The 24,336-nt window shown below is 41.5% G+C and overlaps 1 protein-coding gene and 1 long non-coding RNA gene across 4 annotated transcripts in view; one reads left to right on the top strand and one right to left on the bottom strand.

The window, feature by feature from the left end:
• The first annotated feature begins 4,368 nt into the window (after positions 1 to 4,368).
• Positions 4,369 to 24,336, top strand: part of LOC149979522 (uncharacterized) — a 375,171-nt gene continuing 355,203 nt past the window's right edge. Inside the window, exons 1-2 of one of the 2 annotated variants that reach the window (XR_016484416.1) lie at positions 4,369 to 4,503; positions 4,872 to 4,933. This is a non-coding gene — a long non-coding RNA (uncharacterized LOC149979522). Of the gene's footprint in view, positions 4,504 to 4,871; positions 4,934 to 24,336 lie in introns of those variants that run through there. The other variant, XR_016484417.1, reaches the window with a different exon arrangement.
• The window catches only part of sema5a (sema domain, seven thrombospondin repeats (type 1 and type 1-like), transmembrane domain (TM) and short cytoplasmic domain, (semaphorin) 5A), a 191,793-nt gene continuing 181,201 nt past the window's right edge, over positions 13,745 to 24,336 (bottom strand). For both annotated transcript variants that reach the window (XM_036935136.2, XM_021620458.3), the window contains 3 exons: positions 23,330 to 23,374; positions 22,610 to 22,821; positions 13,745 to 19,600 (listed from right to left, as the gene is read on the bottom strand). In XM_036935136.2, coding sequence (XP_036791031.2) covers positions 19,481 to 19,600; positions 22,610 to 22,821; positions 23,330 to 23,374 — 377 coding nt within the window. In that variant the 3' untranslated portion in view covers positions 13,745 to 19,480. The remainder of the gene's footprint in view (positions 19,601 to 22,609; positions 22,822 to 23,329; positions 23,375 to 24,336) is intronic.

Here is a 24,336-nt window from a genome sequence, read left to right on the forward strand (position 1 = left end):
AACATTCCGGATTTAACTTTAAAGACAACAATGACAGTCACATCTCCCCTTCTTTGGCATTAGCCTGGATACCAGTGTGTTTCTGCTTTAGTTTTGGTCGACTCCTTTGTTGTTGTCATACCAAACAACAAGTACAACCAATATCTGGTATAAATGCTCTGGAAAACATCAGGAGCAAGCCTTGATAGACAAGAATGAGAGCTTACGGGAGAATGAATGGTGTGTTATTAAATCCAACTCTACTGTATATTTGACCAACATTACAGTAATTAATGGATCCCATACATAATTATAACAGGGTAATTCATAAGACTGGGTAATTCTGTAATTTTCTCATGACCAAATTGCATGTTATCCAATCAGATGCACCAGAGGTTGGGGGCGTTTTAGAAAATGAACAAAACCTGTACTTTACTTAGAACTTTTCACAATCACTTAAATGGGACATTAATAGTGCTGCGTTCAGTCCTACCAAGTGCAATGATTACTTTTCTGTAGCGTAATGATTGCAGAGTTAAACAGATTCCCCATCGTTATGATAGTCTCTGTCTCCATCTTTCTCATCTTTAAGGTAATCCATATTCTTATGGGCACCAATCCCTGTAGTGTTTAAGTGCCCACTTTGAGTGCTGCCATTAATCACCCAGACAAACCATGACTCAGAGAGGACTATTCTCTATGGCGCATACTGAAAATACTGCTTCTAAAACTACAAAATACCTTTCTTCATATTTCTAAATGGAAGCTTTAATTCCTGCATAATAGACCGTTGAACAAGTATGCGTTCCGTGTCCAGTTGAAGTCGGAATTTTACATACACCTCAGCCAAATACATTTAATCACAGTATTTCACAATTCCTGACATTTAATCCAAGTACAAATTATGTGTCTTAGGTCAGTTAGGATCACCACTTTATTTTAAGAATGTGAAATGTCAGAATAATGAGTAGAGATAATTATTTATTCCAGCATTTCTTTATTTCATCACATTCCCAGTGGGTCCGTCACGTTCGTCGTAACGAGGAGACCAAGGCGAAGCGTGTTATGAATACATCTTCTTTTATTAAATGAAGAACACTTAACAAACGATACAAAACGAACGTGAAGCTAATACAATGAGTGCTGACATGCAACTACTCATAGACAATAACCCACAGATAAACCAAGGAATATGGCTACCTAAAAATGGTTCCCAATCAGAGACAACGATAAACAGCATTTAGTCAGCCACCAATTGTGCAAGTTCTCCCACTTAAAAAGATGAGAGAGGCCTGTAATTTTCATCATAGGTACACTTGGTACACTATGACAGACAAAATGAAGAAAAAAAAATCCAGAAAATCACATTGTAGGATTTTTAATGAATTATGGTGGAAAATAAGTATTTGGTCAATACCAAAAGTTTATCTCAATACTTTGTTATATACCCTTTGTTGGCAATGACAGAGGTCAGACGTTTTCACAAGTCTTCACAAGGTTTTCACACACTGTTGCTAGTATTTTGACCCATTTCTCCATGCAGATCTCCTCTAGAGCAGTGATGTTTTGGGGCTGTTGCTGGGCAACACGGAGTTTCAACTCCCTCCAAAGATGTTCTATGGGGTTGAGATCTGGAAGACTGACTAGGCCACTCCAGGACCTTGAAATGCTTCTTACGAAGCCACTCCTTCGTTGCCCGGGCGGTGTGCTTGGGATCATTGTCATGCTGAAAGACCCAGCCACGTTTCATCTTCAATGCCCTTGCCTTTACACGGATCAGTCGTCCTGTTCCTGTTGCAGAAAAACAGCCCCAAAGCATGATGTTTCCACCCCCATGCATCACAGTAGGTATGGTGTTCTTTGGATGCAACTCAGCATTCTTTGTCCACCAAACACGACGAGTTGAGTTTTTACCAAAAGTTATATTTTGGTTTCATCTGACCATATGACATTCTCCCAATCTTCTTCTGGATCATCCAAATGCTCTCTAGCAAACTTCAGACGGGCCTGGACATGTACTGGCTTAAGCAGGGGGACACGTCTGGCACTGCAGGATTTGAGTCCCTGGCGGCGTAGTGTGTTACTGATGGTAGGCTTTGTTACTTTGGTCCGAGCTCTCTGCAGGTCATTCACTAGGTCCCCCCGGGGTGAGATCTTGCGTGGTGCCCCAGATCGAGGGAGATTATCAGTGGTCTTGTATGTCTTCCATTTCCTAATAATTGCTCCCACAGTTGATTTCTTCAAACCAAGCTGCTTACCTATTGCAGATTCAGTCTTCCCAGCCTGGTACAGGTCTACAATTTTGTTTCTGGTGTCATTTGACAGCTCTTTGGTCTTGGCCATAGTGGAGTTTGGAGTGTGACTGTTTGAGGTTGTGGACGGGTGTCTTTTATACGGATAACAAGTTCAAACAGGTGCCATTAATACAGGTAACGAGTGGAGGACAGAGGAGCCTCTTAAAGAAGAAGTTACAGGTCTGTGAGAGCCAGAAATCTTGCTTGTTTGTAGGTGACCAAATACTTATTTTCCACCATAAGTGGGAGAACTTGCACAATTGGTGGCTGACTAAATACGTTTTTGTCCCACTGTATATCAGCCTCGTCACACCCTGACCTAACCAAAATAATAAAGAAAACAAAGAAAACCAAGGTCAGGGTGTGACAGGGTCAGAAGTTTACATACACTCAATTAGTATTTGGACTCAAATATTTCAGGTAGCCTTCCACAAGCTTCCCATAATAGGTTGGGTGAATTTTGGCCCATTCCTCCTGACAGAGTTGATGTAACTGAGTCAGGTTTGTAGGCCTCCTTGCGCGCACACACTTTTTCAGTACTGCACACAATTATTCTATGGGATTGAGGTCAGGGCTTTGTGATGGCCACTCCAATACCTTGACTTTGTTGTCCTTAAGCCATTTTGTCACAACTTTGGAAGTATGCTTGGGATCATTGTCCATTTGGAAGACCCATTTGAAACCAAGCTTTAACTTCCTGACTGATGTCTTGAGATGTTGCTTCACTAAATCCACGTCATTTTCCTTTCTCATGATGCCATCTATTTTGTGAAGTGCACCAGTCCCACCTGCAGCAAAGCACCCCCACAACATGATGCTGCCACCCCCTGTGCTTCAAGGTTGGGATGGTGTTCTACGGCTTGCAAGCCTCCCCCTTTTTCCTCAACATAACAGTGGTTATTATGGCCCAACAGTTCTATTTGTGTTTCATCAGACCAGAGGACATTTCTCCAAAAAGTACGGTCTTTGTCCCCATGTGCAGGTGCAAACAGTAATCTGGCTTTTTTTATGGCGGTTTTGGAGCAGTGGCTTCTTCCTTGCTGAGCAGTCTTTCAGGTTATGTCGTTAAAATACTTGTTTTACTGTGGATAAAGATACTTTTGTACCCGTTTCCTCCAGCATCTTCACAAGGTCCTTTGCTGTTGTTCTGGGATTGATTTGCACTTTTTGTACCAAAGTACGTTCATCTCTAGGAGACAGAACGCGTCTCCTTCCTGAGCGGTATGACGGCTGCGTGGTCCCATGGTGTTTATATTTGCATACTGTTGTTTGTACAGATGAACGTGGTACCGTCAGGCGTTTGGAAATTTCTCCCAAGGATGAACCAGACTTGTGGAGGTCTAAGCTGGTCTTGGCTGATTTCTTTTGATTTTTCCATGATGTCAAGCAAAGAGGCACTGAGCTTGAAGGTAGGCCTTGAAATACATCCACAGGCACACCTCCAATTGATTCAAATGATATCAATTAGCCTATCAGAAGCTTCTAAAGCCATTACATAATTTTCTGGAATTTTCCAAGCTGTTTAACCAGTTAGAGCTCTAGGGGCGCTATTTCATTTTTGGATAAAAAACGTTCCCGTTTTAAGCGCGATATTTTGTCACGAAAAGATGCTCGACTATGCATATTCTTTCAGAATCTGCAAAGATTTTGTCTGTAAGTGCCCCAGAACTCATTCTACAGGCGAAACCAAGATGATGCATCACCCAGGAATTAGCAGAATTTCTGAAGCTCTGTTTTCCATTCTCTCCTTATATGGCTGTGATTGCGCAACGAATGAGCCTACACTTTCTGTCGTTCGCCCAAGGTCTTAGCAGCATTGTGACGTATTTGTAGGCATATCATTGGAAGATTGACCATAAGACCATTTTCCAAGTGTCCGCCTGGTGTCCTGCGTCGAATTCGGTGCGCAATTGCCAGCTGCTTCTACTTTACCATTTGATTCAGGGGAGAAAGCATGTGTCCAAGAACGATGTATCAATGAAGAGATATGTGAAAAACACCTTGATGATTGATTCTAAACAACGTTTGCCATGTTTTCAGTCGATATTATGGAGTTAATTTGGAAAAAAGTTCGCGTTTTGAGGACTGAATTTTCGGATTTTTTTGGGTAGCCAAATGTGATGTATAAAACGGAGCTATTTCTAATACACAAGGAATCTTTTTGGAAAAACTGAGCATCTGCTATCTAACTGAGAGTATCCTCATTGAAAACATCAGAAGTTCTTCAAAGGTAAATTATTTTATTTGAAGGCTTTTATGTTTTTGTTAATGTTGCGTGCTGGATGCTAACGCTAATGCTAACGCTAAATGCTAACGCGAAATGCTAACGCTAGCTAGCTACTTTTACACAAATTATTGTTTTCCTATGGTTGAGAAGCATATTTTGAAAATCTGAGATGACAGTGTTGTTTACAAAAGGCTAAGCTTGAGAGATGGCATATTTATTTCATTTCATTTGCGATTTTCATAAATAGTTAACGTTGTGTTATGCTAATGAGCTTGCTGATAGATTTACACAATCCTGGATACAGGGGTTTTTTCATAGCTAAACGTGACGCAGAAAACGGAGCGATTTGTCCTAAACAAATAATCTTTCAGGAAAAACTGAACATTTGCTATCTGAGAGTCTCCTCATTGAAAACATCTGAAGTTCTTCAAAGGTAAATGATTTTATTTGAATGCTTTTCTGTTTTTTTGTGTAAATGTTGCCAGCTGAATGCTAATGCTAAATGCTACGTTAGCCATCAATACTGTTACACAAATGCTTGTTTTGCAATGGTTGAGAAGCATATTTTGAAAATCTGAGATGACAGTGTTGTTAACAAAAGGCTAAGCTTGAGAGCTAGCATATTTATTTCATTTCATTTGCGATTTTCATGAATAGTTAACGTTGCGTTATGGTAATGAGCTTGAGTCTGTATTCACGATCCCGGATCCGGGATGGGGAGATCAGAAAGGTTAAAGGCACAGTCAACTTAGTGTATGTAAACTTCTGACCCACTGGAATTGTGATACAGTGAATTATAAGTAATCTGTCTGTAAACAATTGTTGGAAAAATGTATTGTGTCATGCACAAAGTAGATGTCCTAACCGACTTGCCAGAACTATAGTTTGTTAACAATACATTTGTGGAGTTGTTCGAAAAATGAGTTTTAATGACTCCAGCCTAAGTGTATGTAAACTTCCGACTTCAACTGTATATGTTTCACTCACACACACAACAACACGCACACATGCATGCCTGCATGCATGCACGCACGCATATAGATACACACACACGCACACAGCTTCACAGTGTATGGCAACACTGTTTTGTATCCATTATGATGGTGGGTTCATGTAGACTGTAAGTGAGAAACAACCTTTCACCTTTAAATAAGACTGACTGAGCACGTGCCATGGGTGGTTCTGTGTTCCATTTAACATGACTTCACCTGTAGGGCTGAAACCAGAACTCACCTGGAATCACAGATGATGTCATCTCATTCTAGAACTTTGCAGAACCTCTCCCACACAGAGGAAAATAGGACCAAAGACAACTGCAACATTTTTTAAATAGGTGTTCAGACCCTTTGCTATGAGACTCGAAATTGAGCTCAGGTGCACCCTGTTTCCATTGATCCTCCTTCAGATGTTTCTACAACTTGACTGGAGTCTACCTGTGGTAAATTCAATTGATTGGACATGATTTGGAAAGGCACACACCTGTCTATATAAGGTCCCACAGTTGACAGTGCATGTCAGAGCAAAAACCAAGATTGTGTCAAAGCACAGATCTGGGGAAGGGTACCAAAAAATGTCTGCAGCATTGAAGGACCCCAAGAACACAGTGGCCTCCATCATTCTTAAATTGACGAAGTTTGGAGCTGAAGCTGGCCTAGAGCTGGCCGCCCGGCCAAACTGAGCAATCGGGGGAGAAGGGCATTGGTCAAGGAGGTGAGCAAGAACCCAATGGTCACTCTGACAGAGCTCCAGAGGTCCTCTGTGGAGATGGGAGAACCTTCCAAAAGGACAACCATCTCTGCAGCACTCTACCAATCAGGCCTTTATGGTAGAGTGACTAGAAGGAAGTAAAGGCCTGCGTGGAGTTTGCCAAACGACACCTAAATGAAACCTGGCACCATCCCTACAGAGGATTTGCCTGTCTACCCAGACTCCTTCCTCCGGCCAAACGGGTCGGGATTTGTTTAACAAACTCTGCCATCGTGGTAGTCTGCAGAAACATTGCTAGACAAACACAGTCCTCTCTCGCTAGGGGGTTTATTCAGACCCAAGTTACACCCGCATAAATATAATTTTATTCTCTTTTTATGCACTTTTCTCTCTATGCATATTCTGACCTTGAACTTAGTCATGGGGACAAGCCAGTGTCAGCAAGGTACCCTGCAAGCCAGTGTATTCTATCCTTGACTTAATTGCCTAATAATTCTACAACCTTTATCAGGCTAATATTTTGAAAATCCTGTTCTCTCGATGTAGTCCAGTGAGTTTGCCAACAAAATTCAAATGATACCGTTTATAAAAGGATGGCTAAAGAATGATGTACTGAAAATCCTATTGAATAAAAACTCCACAAGAAAATCTGTTGGCCAGCAAGTGGGAGGGTTTTCAGCGGTTGAATTCAATTTATTCAGAGCACGCCCAGCAGCAAAGCCCAAGTAGCAAAGCCCGTTACACTACTGCGTAAGGTGTGAGTGGTCCAAACACACCAAGAAAGTAGTGAAGAGGGCACAACAACGCCTTTTCCCCCTCAGGAGACTGAAAAGATGCCAGGACAAGGGTAAGGTGCAACAGATAATGTTACAGGGAGACTCTCGGTCTGCCAGACTGGACGTTAAGAATATGGCAAATGCCCCCTTCAAAGGTAGGCAACGTATCGATCCCTGCCTGGACGAGAGGGTGTGCCTCTCTACAGCCAATTAACTAAACAAGTTCTTCACCCTCTTTGAAACAGTCGTCTCCCCCGCTCCCCTGGCCTGTCTGGAGGAGGATGTCATGGCAACCAAGAGCGTGCTTGTCATCGATGAGGAAGTCATACAAAGAGTATTCGAAAGCACTGGAGCACGAAAGAGACCGGGGCCTGATAACATGTGTCTTGAAACGCTGTTCCACTCAGGTGTCTTTTGCTCTCTCTTTCAGCGGTCCCTGGATACATTGGAAATTCCATCTCTATGGAAAAAATCTACTGTTGTACCTGTCCCAAAAACCTCTCATGCATCTGTATCAAATGATTACAGACCTGTCGCTCTTACCTCTCTCTTGATGAAATCTCTTGAAAAGATCATCAAGGCATACATAGTCATCACCACCAGCCACCTTCCTGACCCCCTCCAGTTTGCATACCGGTCAGAGAGAGGGACAGATGATGCCATCCTTTCGCTCTTACATCTGGTGTAAATGCATTTGGAGGGCAGTGAAACCCATGTGCGTATCATGTTTGCAGATTTCTCCTCTGCATTTAACACAATCAATCCGTTAGTCCTCGCAGACAGACTGAGAGGAGACTTCAGACTTGATGCCATGCTTATCACATGGATCACCAACTTCCTAACTGATAGGTCTCAGCAGGTACGAGTTGGCAACACACTCTCTGAGGTGCGCACTACTTCAGTTGGAACGCCACAGGGCAGTGTTCTTTCACCAGTACTATACATACTGTATACTTTCGTATTTGTATTTATTATGCATCCCCATTCTCTTTTATAAATCATTCATTGAGAGCATTCTGTCCTACTGCTTGACCTGCTGGTTTGGGAATATCAAGGTTGCAGGAAAATAGGTTGGGCAAGATAGTCAGGACTTGTGGAAAAAATAATCTCTACCTGGGCAGCGACCTCCTTAAGGAGAATAAAATAGCGGTTGACTCTTCCCATCCACCCCACCATGAATTCCAGCTCCTTCCCTCTGGACGTAGGTACAGACTACCTAAGGTTAAAAAAAATAGGTCCAAGTACTCTTTTATTCCAAATGTAGGACTAATTGCACTTAGCACTTGCACTATGAAACTGCACTTACCCTGCCTATTTGCTTGTAAACATCCTTTGCTATTTATTTTACATTTTTAGATGTGATATGTTTTATGACTGCTGCTAGATGAATTGCCTCTTTGAGGACATTAAAGTTTTTCTGAATCTGAACTGTTGTGAGCCATATCTCCCTGCTCTGACACAGAGAGGGAAAGGGGAATATGAATGAGGGGAATAGGCCCAGTGCAGCTGGTGAAGATGAATAGAATCAGAACCTTTTTGTGGGGAATCTGGCACAGAGAGGAGAAAGGGAGAGGGAGAGGATGAGAGGGAGAGAGGGAGACTTGAAAGTAAGGTAGATGATAGAGGTCTTCCTATAAAGGTAAAAATTCTGGCAAGGGAGGAGAGAGGATAGAAGAGAGGATAGAAGAGAAAGAAAGGAGTGATAGTGAAGGTGAGTAATTTAGATAGAGGACTCCCATTGAAGGTCACAGAAACCTGGACCCCAGTGGCATCAGCCATCTTGGAAAGTCACATCAGTAACAGCTTTCAACGAGTTGAATGAGCTGGGTTTCTAAGGGGAGTGTTGTTGTACCTGATAAGTTTAATACATTTTTAACTGGGGGGTGTTACGGAGGAAATTGCACCCCCTCTGCATCCTGTGCCTTCCTGCAGCTGTACTCTGGAACTGTGGAGGCACCTGGAGGACCAGATGTCTTGGGTTGACATCTATGGTGGCATCTATCCTATCCTCCAACTGGCATGGATTTCTATGGTAATATCTGTCAATCCTATCCTCCAGTTGGCAATGTGTATCCTCCATTGGCATAGATTTCCATGGTGCTGATCAATCCCCCAGCTGGCGTAGAACATCTATGGTGACATCTATTCCCAGTCGACAGAGAGAACCCGTTAAGATCCAGCCAGGGCCCTGTCTATCTCCCTACCCAGATCTCCCTTAGCTCTGCTGGCAGACCAGACCCTTTTTGTTGCTCCCCATTGGACAGAGAGGAAGTGGGAGGAGGGAGTTGCCGCTGGGGATAGAGGGCTTTCTATGAAGGTCACAGGAAACTGGACCACAGTCATATCCACCATCTTGGTAAGGGACATTGGTAACAGCTGTCAGTGGGGTGAAGTTGGAGTTGGACAAGCTCTCTCTCATCACCCCTCCTCTCCCTCTCTCTTTCATCCCCTTCTCTCTACCTTTTACCCTCTTTCCAGAGAGACTCAAACAGCTGTAGCTTGAGTGAACCCAGGAGATATTGTCCAGAGACTGGCATACAGCCTATCTTCGGGGGGATGGTAGACGGGCAGTGGTGGAAAAAGTACCCAATTATCCTACTTGAGTAAAAAATCAAGATACCTTAATAGAATATTACTCAAGTAAAAGTGAAGGTCAACTAGTAAAATACTACTTGAGTAAAATTCTAAAAGTATTTGGTTTTAAATATACTTAAGTATCAAAAGTAAATGTAATTGCTAAAATATACTGAAGTATCAAAAGCAAAAGTATAATAATTTCAAATTCCTTATATAAAGAAAACCAGACGGCATCATTTTCTTGTTTTTTATTTATTTACGGAGTGCCAGGAGCACACTCCAACACTCAGACATCATTACAAATTAAGCATGTGTGTTTAGTGAATCCGCCAGATCAGAGGCAGTAGGTATGACCAGGGATGTTATCTTGATAAGTGTGTGAATTGGACCATTTTCCTGTCCTGTTAAGCATTCAAAAAGTAACGAGTACTTTTGGGTATCAGGGAAAATGTACGGAGTAAAAAGTACATTATTTTCTTTAGGAATGTAGTGAAGTAAAAGTAAACATTTTCAAAAATATAAATAGTAAAGTAAAGTACAGATACCCCAAAAAACGACTTAAGTAGTACTTTCAAGTATTTTTACTTCAGTATTTTACACCACTGTTGATGGGTTGGTTGTTTAGTAACAAAACCAATGTCTGTGCAGCTATGGGGCAAAACAGACAAGGTTGGCTTAGATTGTTGATAACATGTAAGCTGTATTTCTTCTCCAATGTTTATTGAAAACATATATGAAGTGGCACAATTTACACTTTTCTCTCAAATACATTGTTACAGTTATTGATTAGCTAACTAGCTAGCAACATTTAGCCATATTAGAATGAGGTCCCAGTCAAAACAACTCAAAACCAAACATGGTATCAAGAACAAGATCAAATGAGCTGAAACGAGCCACTTATGAATAACCACATGGTAGCTTCTTATCATTGTTGCTAGCTATCTGACCATCCAGAATCACAACAACACCCATTTGAAGAGCACACATCATTTTTTGTGACGTTGTCAGCTAACCCCTTTATGGAAGCAGGCAACAGTATCCACACAGTAACAGAAGCAAAACAGTAGGACTATTTCATTGCATAACCTAGCCCTCATCTGTATTCAGCACGATCGCAGTTTGATAGAGTCCTAAAATCAAGTGTTTTGTCAACCCCCTCACCCTCCTACACTCACATGAATTTCTAGGTGAATTAGTAGGGTCTAACATTGGCACTGTGTCACAGTGATAGCAGCTATAGATAAGCCGTGCAATTTAGGAAGAGTACCCACTTCACATGAATAAATATTCATGGATATCAGCGGGGTGAAGCACAGTCTAATGTTGCTATGCCCACTGTGTCTGTTTCAGATGCAAAAGCACATCCCTCTAATACGACTCTAATTCTGTCACGTATGACCCTTTGACTTCTCAGGCTGTCTGCATGCTGAACTGCTAATGTGGCTGTATGTATAATGAGATAACATGTTTAAAAAAAAATCTAAGTAAGGTGTGTGTGTGTGTGTGTGTGTGTGTGTGTGTGTGTGTGTGTGTGTGTGTGTGTGTGTGTGTGTGTGTGTGTGTGTGTGTGTGTGTGTGTGTGTGTGTGTGTGTGTGTGTGTGTGCGAGAGAGGGTGGGGAGAGAGAGAGAAAGAGAAGAGGGCTCTTGTAGGGAGAAGAGGGCTCTTGCAGACTCTGGTGGACATGTGGCTGACATGTGGTCTGGATTTCTGGGATGCTGACAGTCTGGTGTGTGTATGGTGTGTGGGTGTGGGTGTGTGTGTGTTTACTCTAGAGTGAGACTGTCCTGTTTTCTCTCCAGGTTGAATGATGTGGGCATCACCAGACTCAGACCCACATGGTTACACTTACTCTTACCCGGCTCTGAGACTCCATCTGATCTGCAACAAAATAACAGCCTGTCTTTTCCCCACTCAAATACAGCTTCAAAAGGCTCCTACATTTGCTCTCCAATTTGACAGGTCAACTATTGCAACATTAATTATTATTTATTTAACTAGGCAAGTCAGTTACAAACAAATTCTTATTTACAATGATAACCCACTGTTCCCCGGGAGGTTAACTGCCTTGTTCAGGGGTAGAACAACAGATTTTTTTCTTGTCAGATCAGGGAATCAATCCAGCAACCTTTTGGTTACTGGCCCAACGCTCTAACCACTAGGCCACCTGCCGCCCCAATTAGAACCAACCCTTTTGGTTACTGGCCCAACACTCTAACCACTAGGCTACCTGCCGCCCCAATTAGAACCAACCCTTTTGGTTACTGGCCCAACGCTCTAACCACTAGGCTACCTGCCGCCCCAATTAGAACCAACCCTTTTGGTTACTGGCCCAGCGCTCTAACCACTAGGCTACCTGCCGCCCCAATTAGAACCAACCCTTTTGGTTACTGGCCCAACGCTCTAACCACTAGGCTACCTGCCGCCCCAATTAGAACCAACCCTTTTGGTTACTGGCCCAACGCTCTAACCACTAGGCTACCTGCCGCCCCAATTAGAACCAACCCTTTTGGTTACTGGCCCAGCGCTCTAACCACTAGGCTACCTGCCGCCCCAATTAGAACCAACCCTTTTGGTTACTGGCCCAACACTCTAACCACTAGGCTACCTGCCGCCCCAATTAGAACCAACCCTTTTGTTGCTACGGAACTTTGAAGAGAAACATTCTTATTGGTCCTGTTAGAATGAATGGGCCGGTGGAAAGGAAAGATCTGAGCGTCTGAGGAGGTGTTCCGGACTGTTCTGATGTAAATGTGAATGAGAGAGAAGAACTCCCAAGGGAGGAGTAGGGCTTAATGGAACATCCACGCTCTGTCAGTCTGTGACAGGAACAATGTCACTCACTTGCCCTGTTTGTCACTCACCGGCCTCTGTAGACACACTAATTGGCAGATTACAGAGTGTAACATGACACAGCGGCAGACATGTGCGCACACGCACACACACTTCTCTGTGGCAGACAATAATACATTCTAAAAGTGCTAAACTGGCAAAATGAGACGTAAGGGATACAGGCGAACGGTGTGTAATCCATCTAACAGAGTACCTACCATCTAGTGTATTTAGTGTTGCTGAGAAAGTTGAGATAGAGACAGACATAGAAGAGTATGGTGTTTATTGGTATCCTCTTTTGCATGGTCTGATGTATGTAGTAAGGCACAATATGAGGCAGAGACTTGTGTGAACTTCTCTCTGAGTGAGACATAGCCAAATGTCAGTGTGGGTAAGTCATCCATTGTCCCAAGGGCTAATGTCAGCGGCTGAGAGGGGGAATGCCACACGTGTCTGAATGACTAAGTGCAACATAGATCATACCGTCCAAGAGCCAAGGGAGAAGGCAGGCTATTGTGAGAAATGGAATTGCTGAGGAAAGCTCCAACAGTGTTCTTGTACCTGTAGATTTGTGTGTGTGCGTGTTTGTATGTTTCTGCATCAAGTAATAACACTGATCAAGGTTGATGTAGGGGGCAAATAGCCATAGCTAATTACAACATGCACTCAGCAGCCCATCAGTGTATTTGAGAGAGTGGGTGTAGCTCTGCAGTTTCATGAGAAGCAAGGATGTCTATACAACTCTCACACACACACACACACACACACACACACACACACACACACACACACACACACACACACTTAGCAATCCTCCAGGCACCCGAAAAGTGCAGCCAGAGTTCTGTAGGGCCCCCAGGTCCCCAGCTCCATCTCTCTCTGAGGTAAAGTGGAGTCAAGGTAAACTGAGATTGATTCTCCTGGGCCAGAATCCTTCCATTCTGGCTGGATCAGCACTCTCACCCTTTTGGGCCCACTGACGGTGATGATTAATAACACACTCACACACGGACCTGCACGCACACACACGCACATGCACACACACTCCATTACCCTTTGCACACAGATGGCCCGTCAGGTTGAAGGTTGATGGAGAATAACACTGCTGCGCTTCGCCACGTCATATAGATCCATTAGACCTAACCACCCCCTCTCTGCATCTGTATCCTTCACGTATCCTTCCATTGCTACTGATGCCATTCATCACTATGGACTTGTTAACAGACTCTTGTAAAGGCTAAAAGAGTCTGTTACCGTGGTCTTGAGTGATTCACGTAGCTCTCCCAACAGTAAGTATTTTTCTTTGATGTTAGAGTGTGTTTCTGTTAGTTAGTGTAGACTATGACAACCCTGAAGTGTACCAAGCGGTTTTTAATTTATGCACAATAAAACAAGCAAACATATAAAAAAAATAGTTAGTTACAATTGAAAACATTGAAGAAACCAACATACTGAATATTTCACTCAGTTATAGATGTACATCATCTTTAAACAAAACAGAGATATTACACCTTGAAAAGTACCACTTCAGGTTCTGGAGAAGGATGTTTGTAAAGCACTATCTCCATGTCCGTTACTATAACCCCAGACAGAATCAATTCATTAAGCCACACAGCCAAATCAACAATTGTGAACAAACAGTTTCAAAATTATGAATTCCAAAATTATAAAACTATACAAAGTAGGGGAGACCAGTGGCAACTGTAACACCTTGAATTTCTCCACACAGAAATCAGCTAGAATGATTCAAAATCCCTCAGCACATGTCCATTTAGGAAAATATCTCACTATTTTCACACTTTATTGGCAAATGTTTGTTTAGGGGTGAAAGTATTTGTTTTCCAGCAGCTGTATTTTTCTTATACTGTCCTGAGCATTAATGTTCAAGAATTCAAACTAGCATCATTTGCATTACTATATGTTGGCTCACCATTGACATGATTGACATGTGTCACTATTGTTGTCTTTTGTTAGGCACATGAGGTTTTGTCATGGCTGCTAGGGTTTGGGGTAATTGCAATGCAATGTTAAAATTACCCTGAGCCAAGAAGACAACTTATGAAAACAAGTGATTTTAACTTGGATAAGGTAAGTCATGTCAAAGGTAGCGGATTCACTACTTACCAACAACAGCTGCAAATTCCAATGAAACTATATTACGTTTTTGAAGTTCACTCCTTGCTTTGTCCAACATCACTATCTTGAATTTAGCAAATAAGTTTTGTATTTGTTTTGAGTGACGTATTTGTTTCGTTTCATTGCACAAATGCTGGTTAGCAAGTTTCTCACACTGGCTACCTGTTGAAACTCTAGGGGCAGTATTTCATTTTTGGATGAAAAACGTTCCCGTTTTAAACAAGATATTTTGTCACGAAAAGATGCTCGACTATGCATATAATTGACAGCTTTGGAAAGAAAACACTCTGACGTTTCCAAAACTGCAAAGATATTATCTGTGAGTGCCACAGAACTGATGCTACAGGCGAAACCAAGATGAAACTTCAAACAGGAAGTGAGCAACATTTTTGAGGCGCTGTTTTCCATTGTCTCCTTATATGGCTGAGAATGCGCAAGGAATGAGCCTACACTTTCTGTCGTTTCCCCAAGGTGTTTGCAGCATTGTGACGTATTTGTAGGCATATCATTGGAAGATTGACCATAAGAGACCACATTTACCAGGTGTCCGTCCGCCTGGTGTCCTGCGTCGAAATTGGTGCGTAATCTCCAGGTGCAAGTATTCTTCCATGTGGATTCAGAGGAGAAAGCAGGCTTCCACGAACGATATATCATCGAAGAGAAATGTGAAAAACACCTTGAGGATTGATTCTAAACAACGTTTGCCATGTTTCAGTCGATATTATGGAGTTCATTTGGAAAAAAGTTCAGCGTTTTGATGACTGAATTTTCGTTTTTTTTTGGTAGCCAAACGCGATGAACAAAACGGAGCGATTTCTCCTACACAAAGAATATTTTTGGAAAACTGAACATTTGCTATAGAGCAAGGCGAGACGCTAGCGTCTCACCTGGCCAACAGGAAATGGAAATGCGCAACGCCAAATGCTAATAGTACTCAATAAAATTCAAACTTTCATTAAAACACACTTGCAGGGTATTGAATTAAAGCTACACTCGTTGTGAATCTAGCCAACATGTCAGATTTTTAAAATGCTTTTCGGCGAAAGCATGAGAAGCTATTATCTGATAGCATGCAACCCCCCGAAATACCTGAAGGGGATGTAAACAAAATAATTAGCGTAGCCGGCGCTACACAAAACGCAGAAATAAAATATAAAACATTCATTACCTTTGACGAGCTTCTTTGTTGGCACTCCTATATGTCCCATAAACATCACAATTGGGTCTTTTTTCGATTAAATCCGTCCATGTATACCCAAAATGTCCATTTATATAGCCCGTCTGATCCAGGAAAAAAGAGCTTTCCAAAACGCAACGTCATTTTTTTTAATTAAAAAAGTTGCCTAGAAACTTTGACAAAACACTTCAAACTACTTTTGTAACCCAACTTTAGGTATTAGTAAACGTTAATAATCGATCAAATTGATCACGGGGCGATCTGTATTCAATAGCAGCTACTCTTGAAATCATGGTCCACATTCACTCTTCCATAAATTTCCTGTTGTGTACTTGACTCGAGGAAGTGCCTATTTCTCATACAACCAAGGATTAACTTCAATGGAATTGCTAGTACTGGCGACATCGTGTGGAAGCTGTAGGAACTGTAAACTGACCGCTATCTATTTTCCCTTGCCATAGACAATTCAGAGACTGGCGGATGGATACTGTTTTGTTTTTTTTTGTGAACAGGTTTTTCTTGGGATTTCGCTTGCTATTCACGTTCTGTTATAGTCACAGACACGATTTAACCCGTTTTAGAAACTTCAGAGTGTTTTCTATCCACACATACTAATCATATGCATATACTATATTCCTGGCATGAGTAGCAGGACGTTGAAATTTTGCGCGATTTTTAACAAAATGTTGCAAAAATTCAAGAGAGCCTTAAGAGGTTGTAACTGAGAGTCTCCTCATTGAAAACATCCGAAGTTCTTCAAAGGTAAATTATTTTATTTGAATGCTTTTCGTGTTTTTCTGAAAATGTTGCCCGCTGAATGCTACGCTAAATGCTACGCTAGCTATCAATACTCTTACACAAATGCTTGTTTTGCCATGGTTGAAAAGCATATTTTGAAAATCTGAGATGACAGTGTTGTTAACAAAAGGCTAAGCTTGAGAGCTAGCATATTTATTGCATTTCATTTGCGATTTTCATGAATAGTTAACGTTGCGTTATGGTAATGGGCTTGAGGCTGTATTTACGATCCCGGATCCGGGATGGCTAGTATCAAGATTAAGCATGGAGGGAGCAGGCCTTCCATGACAAGTGCAGGGGGGTTGCCTATCAACACGTGCCTCAGAAGGAGTCGACATCATAGTGTGACAAATTCCCATGATTTGTAAATGTTTTCAGACCGAACAGCTAGGGTGATCGCTAAAATGGCTTTGAAAAAAAGAAGATTGCAGCTAATAGGGAGAAGCATCTAACAAAGTAACTACATTATGGCATTCACTAATCATAAACTATTTACATACGGCATAATATAAATGTTGGTACATTTGTGGAGAAAATTCTTACTTACTCAACCTTTAAAATAATTATACAAATAGTAACTAACATTGGATCCTATGTAGAGTGCCATATAAATTGTAAAAATATATAATCTGGGCACTATCAGACTATTCAAGAGGTTTGGAGATTAACTGAATGGCCATGCACAGGGTGTTACTGTAAATATTGATTACTTACATAGAATATGTATATTTATTGCAAAATCATTACATATGTCTCTGATAATATGATAATTTATCATGTTATTTGGGTTATTTTTTAGGTGTTACATTTGACCCCTGCCACTGTTACAATTGCCCCTGACACAGGACTTTTCTGATTAAAATCTATATTGGGATCTGACCATCTTATGTACAGACATATAAATGGTATGAAGGATTAGGAGACAAATGTTAGTTTCTGATATATAAAAATGACTGGCCTAGCTCAGGTTGTCTCTGAGCAATAGAGTAAAATATAAAAAGTGTTACAATTGCCCCCGCTCTCCTCTATGACGACAGCTTAAGCATGATCTAGTTACATATTCCTGACCATTCTTTCTTTCAAATTTATCCAATCTACTTGCATGAACTCATTACTTGTTCACAAAAACAAAGAAAATTATTATTTTTAACACTGACATTGAGTAAATGGACCTATAAAAGCTACAGAGACATATATATATGCTTCTAAATGAGCTCACTGTACAATAACATCAACAAAAAGCAAAAAAGATTGTACACTGATATCTCAACCATTGCTAACTGCTAAACTGACACCAGCCCTGTAAGAGAAAGAAATATGGTCACATCTCTAAAATATCTACATTCTGATCGATAGCTGTCACAGGTAGATGGTTAAAAGCACTAGATCGGTTTAACAAAAGTCTAAAATTGGGTAGCCATTGAGTGACAGCTACCCTGGGTACGCTAAGCACGTGATTATCTAACGTTGAGCATAGTAGTTGGGTCAAATTCATCAGGCATCACTAAGGCCACCCCATTTGGGGTACGCTGTAGGACCCTAGCACAGCAGATGAAGGGGAGTGGCTATACAGACACATCTGGTGCCCAAATTGATGACATATATTGTGCAGCTGAGAGTCCAGTGGAGACTAATGATTTCGGTTCAGTCAGTCATCCTGATGAGCCCTTCCCCGTTAGATAGTTTATGCTGGCTAGCTAGCAGCAGCAGCATGGCGCTAGTTACAACTTGTAAAAGAAAGTTGTGTTTATTTTGATGGGCGAGGGAGAAAGTAGTTGTAGGCTATTGGTCACCATCTGGATGTCATGCCAATGACATGCCAATTAGGTAACATAACGACAAGCCGGTGCAAATGACCCTAACCATGCCACTTGATTTTATTTTGAATGGGATAGCGTGCTACTAATATTGGTAGTAACCATCTGGATGTCACAGTGATTACAGTCCACTGCTCATTTGGGAGAGTTTGCGCTACAAGCCGGCAACACAACACGGGGCAGTGTTCTTCGCTCCCGCTTGCCGCAGTTAGGAGAAGGAAGTAGCTAGATAGTGTAGCTAATATCAAGCCAGGATGACAGCTAAAGCACCGTAAATCTACAGTTACGGCATTACGTCTCCATGATTTATTTATTATTATTATAAAAATGGAATGATTCTGAACACTCCCAAATCCCAACTTCGGCAGACAAGTTTTATATAATTGCTGAAGTTTCTAGCCACAAGCAAACTAGCTAGCTGGGAAGGGCTCATCAGGACAACTGACTGAACTGAATCCGTTTGTCTTCACTCGACTCTCAGCTGCGCGACATACGTCAACAATTTGGGAACCAGGTATGTCCGTATAGCCTCTCTCTAGACGGAGCAGTTATTGGACTACAGACCAGTGGAGTGGAATGTGACCAACCATGCAAAACTGAACAGAGCGACAGAAAAAACACGTCAGATGAATTCATGCAAAGCAGTTAGGTGGTTTTCTTCCCCCAGAACAGACACAGTTCTGGAATCAGATAATTCACAGGAAATCAAAGAGGGATCCATCCCATTCAGACAGCTCTTTAAGTTTTTATATATATATTTATATATATATAGATCTTTTTTATATATTTTTTATTTATTTTTTAAACTTTTTTCCATTCCTTCCATGAAAAAAACAAAATTCCAGTTGTCTCCATGTTTGAGAGTCAAGTCAGGATCTTGTTGTTTTTTGTTTTTCCGAAGTTGAACATTCCCAGTGAACCCCATCAGAACACCTGAAGGAAAGTAAAGTGGGCATGTCCCTTTGACTGTCACTGTCTGGCTGTAATTTGATTGAATGGCAGCTGCCTAAGTGTCCCAGAGTAGGAGGGTCCCACATAAAATGTCACAAATTACATTAGAAACCACAAAGCAGAAAAAAATATGACATAGTCAAAGCGAGTGGATTGGGGTTGTTGTCTGCACAAGGGTGTGTATCCCCGGTGCTGTAGCCCAACGAAGGGTTAATAGTCATCGTAAGTGTTAAGGTCCGTGAAGTATGCGTTGGTGTATGTTTTCCCAGCTAGCTGGGGGTTGAAGTACTTATTTCTTTCCTCCAGAATCAGGTTGTTCTTATTGAAAGCCTGCGAAGGACAGAGAGAGAATAGGACGAGAGCGAGAGCAAGAGAGGGGAGATGGAGAGAGGAAGAGAGAGATGTGTCAGTGTCAACTGTATTGTAAGGATCAAATAATGATTCAGTCTAGATGGGAGAGTGCAAGGTAAAAGGAATACGTCAAACAGAAAAATAAACCTTGGTAGCGTTTATGAGACGACAATATACAAATCAACAGGAGGTCCCTACATGAATAAAGCATTTCAATGAGCAAGGCCAAAGCACTAACAACAACAGGCTGGCAAAATGATAACCACTGAGCTGGTGCATTATGATGAGAAACCATATGTCCATTGATCTCCTCTCTAATGTCTCTACATCAGCAGCTTTCATGGCTTTCACATCTCCAAATCCCTGAGGACGAGTTCAATTTAAAAAAAATATTAATCAAAGAAAAAAAATGAAGAAAGAAAAGTGAGTCAGAAAATAAGGGCCACAGGGTATCTCTGTAGTACCCTTCTCTGTGGTTCTATGGAGATACCATACATTTATGTGAGTTAAGCACCCATACGCTCAGTACAACCTCAGCAGTTTGCTAAATTGATGTGCGTGCGCCCCTCTGTCTTATTGTCTTGGCTAAGTGCATTCTGAAAGCCCCTGGAGGCGACATAATTCAGCACTTGATGATGCTGCGTTTGTTCTTGATTGATGGATCCGTATATCACCTGATAGGGTTGTGAGTGCTGAGCACAAACACACATACTATTATTCTGTCTCGATCACATTTAAATGGCTTGCACACAGAGGCGACAAACATAACTTAAAGATCGAATCATGTGTTATTGGTTGAGTCTAAAGTCAATTTCCATGTCTAAAATGGAACAAAATATACATTCTCAAAAGTCGAAATCTGTCTGAAACAGTCATTTCTTGTATCTCTGCCAGTGGCCCCATGGCTGCCCTCAACCATTAACCAGCTGTTCTCAGACTTCGTCTACTCTGCCTTTCTTCCTTAACTGTGCTTAATTGGCTAAAGAGTGATTAGGGAGTGTTTTTAGTGGAGTAAACAAAATCTGTTGAACAGTGGGGTGGCATAAAAAAGAAAGAGGACAGCTACGGAGAAAACAGAATGAGTTACGAGTTCCCTTTTCTCCATGGTAACCCATCATTAGAAAGCCAAACAGAGCTAATAAGACAGAGAAAGACAGAAAAGGGAAAAACAAACACATGCAAATGAGAAGAGTCAGAACATGGTGGACGTTTTAGAACGGAAAGAGATGAGTGGAAAATACACTGCCTTCTCACAAGTCTATGGGTAGTCCTATGGCGGGGTGGAAGGCAAATCTGGTCCTCAGGAGCCTCAATGTCTGCTTGTTTTCATCATTTCCTTCTGATCGAGACCTGAGAGACCAGGCGAGTGCACTCTCTGATCAATCAACCAATTGATCAATTAAGAACCTGACCAAAGTGAAGAGTGATAGAAGAGGGATGACCTATCCCTAAAAGCTACTGACTAACTGATTAAGTGCCAAAGAGAGAAGAGAAAACCAGCAGACATTACGGCTCTTGAAGACCGCAGTTGCCTTCCTCTTGCCCTATGGGATGAATATGAAATAATGGGATTTCCGAGCAATGAGAGAGAAACTTAGTCTACCCCAACCTGCCGCACACAGAAGCGCCACAGGAAGTGGGGGCGCGGTGGGGAGGAAGAGGAAGGAGGTTGCTGATAGGCTAGGAGGAGAGTCAAGAGGCGGGATGTTGTAGAGGTCAGAGGTCAGTAGAAAGTTAGTAGAAAATCTCCAGGCCACGCATGGACACGGCCATGTTAGCAGACAGAGGCTGACGCATGCCGGGTTCGTCCAGGGTCAAGAGTACGGACACATCGGGCTGAGGGAGCAGAGGAACGGGCAACAGTCATCCTCACTGGAGCCACAATGGACGACTAAGTTCTACTGTACCCATTGAGGAAGACAGGTGGTCTGTGCTACTGTAGGTGCAGGGGACTACATGGTCATTCTATGCCCTCCATAAGAAAGGACACACCACTGAATCATCAAAAATGGCATTCTTTCAGCTATACTCACTGCCTTTGTCTCAACAGCGCTCTAGAGCAAAATCTTTCCGAGCTCACCTGAATGATAACAATATTATTTTAATCAAACCAAGAACGAAGCTTTAGGAATTATAGTGCCAGGTGTTCTTCTTTCTCCCACAATACAAAATGAAATGACAGAATCACTCTTCTCACTTTTAGAATATGTATATTCAGCTGTACAACCCAGCCATTAAAACAAGAGTAAAGACTGAGGAATAATACGCTTTGATTTTTTTTTAAATGGCTCTTTTAGAGTTTTTCACTTAGCCAAACGAGCATTGTCCATATTCATATTATCCTCTATCCGTAACTGCAAAGTAGATTATGCTCACACACCAGACACTAATTACATGATAGATGGATACTTTTCAAATCTTTATTCTGCTATGGAAACTGCATTCTAGATCTGCGTCAGAGACTCCATTCACTTTAGATGGCGTGTCTGTTCAGTCATTTAGAGGAGATGAATACTCTTCTGAAAGCTAGCTCTCTGTCCACGCGATATGCTAACTCACATGAAATAGTGTCTCAACTGCTTAGCCCCCTGACTTCATAGAATTCTAAACTAAGTCTTTCCAAAACCAAGCCTTGTGTCAAGAGTAATCTCAGAGATAATATAACTAACTAATATTATTGATTTATTATTGAGTTAAACCAGGATGATCCACTGATTTTAAACATCTATTTTAGAATGAAGACCTGGAACCTATTCACTGCATATAAGTAACTTACATTATGTATATTGTGATGTATGTTGTTAGTAACTTATGAGAAAGCAGTGTATGGCTATATATGGCTATAGACACAGAACAGTGCAGTCACACAGAGTAGACGCAGGACCACACACACACAAGTACAAAAAGCTACAGTACTATAGACCAGCCCAGAGGTATAGGTGAGCCTGGAATGTTCTAGAAGGCCACAGAGTGTGATAGTATACAAACCTTAATGGCCTCCACCGAGTCATATTTGTCCAGTTTGTTGATGTGGTTGGTGATGGAGGTGTTGAGTGGTGCTGCTGAGATGGGGTGGATGACCGTAGCATCGTGAGACTGCTGCTGGTAGCGCTGGCAGTAGGTGTACACTAGTAAAGTGACCAAACAACCCATGATAGAACTACTCAGGCCTACAGCAATCATATGGAACAGGTTGAAATCTGGAGAAGGGAAAAAGAGAGAGAAAAATGTTTTCAATGGTCAAAATAAGTTGACTGCGCAGTGATTGATGTCACGTTAATAAGTGTGGATGAATTCATTATTGATACCAACAAATAGCACACTATATTATCACACCTTCACACTACATCAAATATCAAACTACATTAAAACACTAGCACACCACATTATCACACTACCACACTATCACACAACATTATTACACTGCCACACTACATTATCACGCAAACACACTACATAATCACACTACATTATCACACTGCCACACTACATTATCATACTTTCGTACTACATTAAATGTCACACTACATTACACTAGCACACTACATTATCACACTACATCATCGCATTACCAGACTACATTATCACACTTTCATACTACATTAAATATCACACTACATTATTACACTATCACACTACATTATCACACTACATTATCACACTATCACACTACATTAAATACTACATTAAACCCATACACAGTCATACCTCCGCATCTTCTCTCCTCCTGACTTGAACGAGCAATGGAGACTTCTGTAAAAGAGAAAATTAAAAGAGATGCTGAACAGAAGAACACACTTGTTCCCTTGACAAAACTGTATAGATAATGTTGAGGTCTTTGAACATTATATTGAGAATGAACCAGAGGATGATAAAGCCCATCACTAGACACCTGAAGAGTTTTATGATAAGTACTGTATGATAATTAGTGTATCTGGCCTCATTACGGGAAATGAAGTACACAACCCTACTAACGACCCTTAATCGAGTGGCATTCCCATTAAAACAGATGAGTGATAAGGAACTAAAGACAAACTGGTGTTTCAGAAAGATAAAGTGTACACTCTTAGAAAAAAAAGATGCTATCTAGAACCTAAAAGGGTTCATCAGCTGTCCCCATATGAGAACCATTCAAAGAAACTTTTTTTTTGTTCCAGGTAGAGTCCCTTTTGAGTTCGAGGTAGAACTATTTGGGGTTCCTCTGTGTAAAGGGTTCTACATGGAACCCAAAATAGTTCTACCTGGAACCAAAAAGGTTTCTATCTGGAACCAAAAAGGGTTCTTTGGCTGCCCCCATAAGAGAACCCTTTTTGGTTCCAGATAGAAACCTTTTTGGTTCCAGGTAGAACTCTTTTGGAAACCTTTTTTCTAAGAGTGTACTCACACTTATCACCTAGCATAGGCTACTGTCATATCACTGGAGCAGTTTTGAAGAAATAATAATGTTTTATTGGTTGCTAAGTGTTAGTTAGTCTAAAGCATTCTGCGGTATAAAATCTATTCGGCTCTGGTAGCTCGAGTAGCATTGTGTCCATTGATACTATGTAGAACACATCATTGTTGAAGACATCAATGGGTGTGTTTGACTGAGCCTCAGAACTCAGAGAGAGAGAAAGAGGTCTAATTATCCAGTGGTGTAGTAGAAATCAATGTTCTGGTGTGTCTCACATTACACACTGTCAATAAGGGAGACCCCTGTCTGGATACACATAAAT

This window comes from Oncorhynchus mykiss, chromosome 11 (assembly GCF_057628025.1).
Source record: "Oncorhynchus mykiss isolate SJ-2025 chromosome 11, ASM5762802v1, whole genome shotgun sequence".
Classification (NCBI taxonomy): Eukaryota; Metazoa; Chordata; class Actinopteri; order Salmoniformes; family Salmonidae; genus Oncorhynchus; species Oncorhynchus mykiss.